Source organism: Lepidochelys kempii, chromosome 1, assembly GCF_965140265.1.
Source record: "Lepidochelys kempii isolate rLepKem1 chromosome 1, rLepKem1.hap2, whole genome shotgun sequence".
Lineage (NCBI taxonomy): Eukaryota > Metazoa > Chordata > Testudines > Cheloniidae > Lepidochelys > Lepidochelys kempii.
In genome coordinates, this window is record NC_133256.1 from 4,832,448 (window position 1) to 4,834,578 (window position 2,131).

The following is a 2,131-nucleotide window of genomic DNA, read 5'->3' on the forward strand; positions in this document are numbered from 1 at the left end:
TAACAGTTAGAGATTGGCTTGTGTCTAGAAACATGTGGCCATATAGGTTTTCCAAAATATTCATTTAGCTGTAACTATTGTAACTGAATAGTGTCACTTTCCATGTATATGTACTAAACCTTCCTGATTCTTGCTTAGCGCCTGACCTCAACTTTGTTTTGTGGCAACAAGTTCCTTAGTCTAATTCGGCATCAAGTGAATATACCATTCTTTTTTTATCGTTTTGAATTTGCCAAGTTTCAGTGTAATTGAATGTCCTCTTGATCTTGTGTTAGAGAGTAGTCTGAGCACATGTTCTCCCTCTCTCCTTCCAGTCAGTATTTTACAGACTTCTCTCATGTCTCCTCTTATTCATCTCTCTGTAAGGTAACAATTCCAGTCTTTTCAACTTCTCTCCTTGATCATTATCTCTGCCCTTCCCTGAACCCCTCTAGTTCTGAAATATCCTGTGTGAGAAGGGTGACCAGTACTACACAGAGAAGACCAGGGTAGGGTAAAAGATTGTCTGACTGATCTCATGGCATTGTATTTTCTGTATGATTTCCCATCCCTCTCCTCCTGGATAACAATGTTTTGCTTAGTTTCTGTCACTGCTTGCTCTCCGAGCAGAGTTTCATAGGGCTGCACACCATGACACCCAGGTCCCTGTCCTGAGCTCATACAGTTAATTTAGAAGCTTGTTAGGTGTTTCAGGAGTTCAAGCTTTTTCCTCCAGTGGGCATACATGTTGCAGTTATTGACATTGAAAGTCATCTACCATTCACATGGCTGGGTTAGCTACCTCTGAGGACTACTCTGTACTTGACTATGACAGAAATAATTGGGTGCCATCCTTAAATGTTGCCACCTCACTGCTCACCTCCCATTCTAGATTGTTAATAATTATGAAATATTTGTTATAAAGTGTGTAGCCCCCTAACTGTGCTTTTCTCCCTTCACAGGCATGTTGAGCATTTCTGAGCCCAAATGACACCTTGACCTCCTCATGGCAGCTTTCAACCTCACCCTGCCTGACCTTTCAACATTCATCCTAATGGGCATCCCTGGCCTAGAAGTTGCTCACATTTGGATCTCCATCCCTTTCTCTATATTCTACATTATCGGCCTGTTTGGAAATTTCATGCTTCTGTTTGTTGTGGGCAAAGAGCAGACCCTACACAAGCCAATGTACCTGCTGATCTGCATGCTGGCAGTCACAGACATCGGCACATCTACCGCTGTTATGCCGAAGGAACTGTGTATATTTTGGTTCAAGTTCAAAGGCATTACTGTGGGTGGCTGCCTCACCCAGATGTTCTTCCTTCACTCAATTTCTATTATGGAGTCAGCCGTCCTCGTGACAATGGCCTTTGATCGCTATGTTGCCATATGTAACCCTCTGAGATATGCCACTATCCTCACCAATGCAAGAGTAGCTCAACTAGGGCTCGTGGGTTTGATAAGAGCTGTTCTCCTCATGTTGCCCCTTCCCCTGCTTCTGAGTAGGCAGCCATTCTGTGCCAATCACATTATCCCCCACACGTACTGCGAGCACATGGCTGTGGCAAAGATGTCGTGTGGGGACACCACTGTCAACAGGACATATGGCTTGGTGATGGCCTTTGTTGTCATTGGGGTAGATCTGACACTGGTTGCCCTGTCCTACAGTCTGATCATCAGGGCTGTCCTCAGAATCTCCTCCAAGAAATCCTGTCTGAAAGCCCTCAACACCTGCACAGCCCACATCTGTGTGATGATGACATCTTTTACTCTCTTCTTTTTCTCCATTCTGACACACCGGTTCGGTCAGAGCATCACTCCCTACGTTCACATCATCTTGGCAAACCTCTTCTTCCTCATCCCCCCCATGATCAACCCGATCATTTATGGCGTCAAAACCAAAGAGCTGCGTGACAAAGTGGTCAAATACATCTGCAGAAGCTGATCGCATGGAGCCATTGACTTTAATCCTCTGTGACAAGATGGGGAAAGGAGATCTCCTCAATAATCAAGGGTGCTCTGTCCCAGTTCGACCGAGCTCAACATTGTACAAGTTAACAGACTGAAAAGTTCCTCACACCTCATGTCTTACCATTCCATCACCAAGCACTGCTCTCTCCGTTGCGAAGTTCCCTCTCTCTGACCATCACGT

The 2,131-nt window shown here is 45.1% G+C and overlaps 1 protein-coding gene across 1 annotated transcript; it reads left to right on the top strand.

Annotated features, from left to right (window-relative positions):
* Positions 1-447: 447 nt before the first annotated feature.
* LOC140895350 (olfactory receptor 52P1-like) lies at positions 448-1,924 on the top strand. Its single transcript, XM_073304842.1, has 2 exons — positions 448-493; positions 942-1,924. The coding sequence occupies exon 2, from the start codon at positions 986-988 to the stop codon at positions 1,922-1,924; it is 939 nt and encodes a 312-aa protein (XP_073160943.1). The 5' UTR covers positions 448-493; positions 942-985.
* The last annotated feature ends 207 nt before the right edge of the window (positions 1,925-2,131 follow it).